Raw genomic sequence first — 1,234 nt, 5'->3', positions numbered from 1 at the left:
TGAAGTCTGGAACACACTTCCCACCCTTGGGCTGTGTTTTCACCCAGGGCGGGCCGGGTGTGGGACACGGGGAAACATATCCGTGGACAATGGTTTTCCATTTCCTCTTTCTGGCGTGTGTGCAGGCCCCTCTCAGTTCTGAACGAGGCCGCTGATAAATGTTATCACTCAGCGCCTGCCCCCTGCCCAGTCCTGGGCCAGGCGCTTCAGGGGCCGGGGCTCAAGGTCACCTGCCCTCACTTCCTGTCCAGCCACGTCCTTGTTGTTCAGCCATGTTCACTGCCTGAGTCTGTTGGGCTTGTTGGGCAAAAGCTTTTCAAGCTGATCAAAGCAGCTTAAGACCTTGGGGGTCCCCACCTTCGGATAGATGGCTGTGTGAACTCGGCAGGGATGGCCTTGTTCCCCTTGCGGGAGTGAGGAAACGGAAGCCTGGGGAGGGCCAGGCCCTGGGGCAGAGCACCCTGGAGCTAGTGGGAGAGCCAAGGGTAGGCTGGGTTCAGGGAACACCCATCTTCCAGAGTGAAAAAGATAGGAAGGCCTCTGAAAGGCTGGCCTGGTGGGGCCTCACTGAGGCAGGGTGGAGGTGCTCAGCGGGGACAGCCCCCAGACAGGTACTGAGAGCCCTGCCCACCCTCTCCAGGTCGGCCTAGGGAGGTCGCTGCCTCCGCTTCCCTCCACACCTGAGTTAGCGAGGACCTGTGTTCTTAGCCTGTGGTTAGGATCCGCCCCTCGTCTTGATCACCCAGCTCTGCTGAGAACCTCAGATCCTGTAACGTTATTGGAGCAGAGGGGGTTCCTCTCAAAAGCCGGGGACAAGAACTGAGGAGCGGTGCTCTGTTTCTACCACGTGTCCCTCCCTCTGCAAAAGACCCCACGCCTGCCGGGTGGGGCAGGGGTGAAGCCCCGTGGGACCTGGCCCCAGTGCTGATGTCATCTCTCACTCAGGCCCTCTGAGATACCCACCAACCGCGGCCTGGGCATCCCTGCCCTGTGGTGGCCTGGCCCTGCCCAGCGGATGGTGGATGGTGGAGAAGTGGGCTCAGAGAACTTGGGCATTGGGCCGTCATGTAGCCATCAGGGTGGGCGCGGGACAGAACTCGGTTCCATCAGACCCAGAACCAGCTCCCTGCTCTGGTCCCAGCCTGGCGACTGACTCCCCGACTCCCCCCCATGACCTGTCCCCACACAGCGTCTTCCCCCGGGAGCTCAAGGAGGGGTTTGCCTCTTGGCGGCA

General features: G+C 61.4%; 1 protein-coding gene across 1 annotated transcript in view; it reads left to right on the top strand.

Moving 5' to 3' along the window:
- DAB2IP (DAB2 interacting protein) overlaps positions 1–1,234 on the top strand; it is a 168,689-nt gene that overhangs the window by 147,288 nt on the left and 20,167 nt on the right. Inside the window, exon 8 of the mRNA XM_010852104.1 lies at positions 1,190–1,234. Within this exon, the coding sequence (XP_010850406.1) occupies positions 1,190–1,234 (45 nt within the window). The remainder of the gene's footprint in view (positions 1–1,189) is intronic.

This window comes from Bison bison, unplaced genomic scaffold (assembly GCF_000754665.1).
Source record: "Bison bison bison isolate TAMUID 2011002044 unplaced genomic scaffold, Bison_UMD1.0 scf7180017864307, whole genome shotgun sequence".
Classification (NCBI taxonomy): Eukaryota; Metazoa; Chordata; class Mammalia; order Artiodactyla; family Bovidae; genus Bison; species Bison bison.
This window is presented reverse-complemented; position numbering and strand designations above follow the sequence as displayed.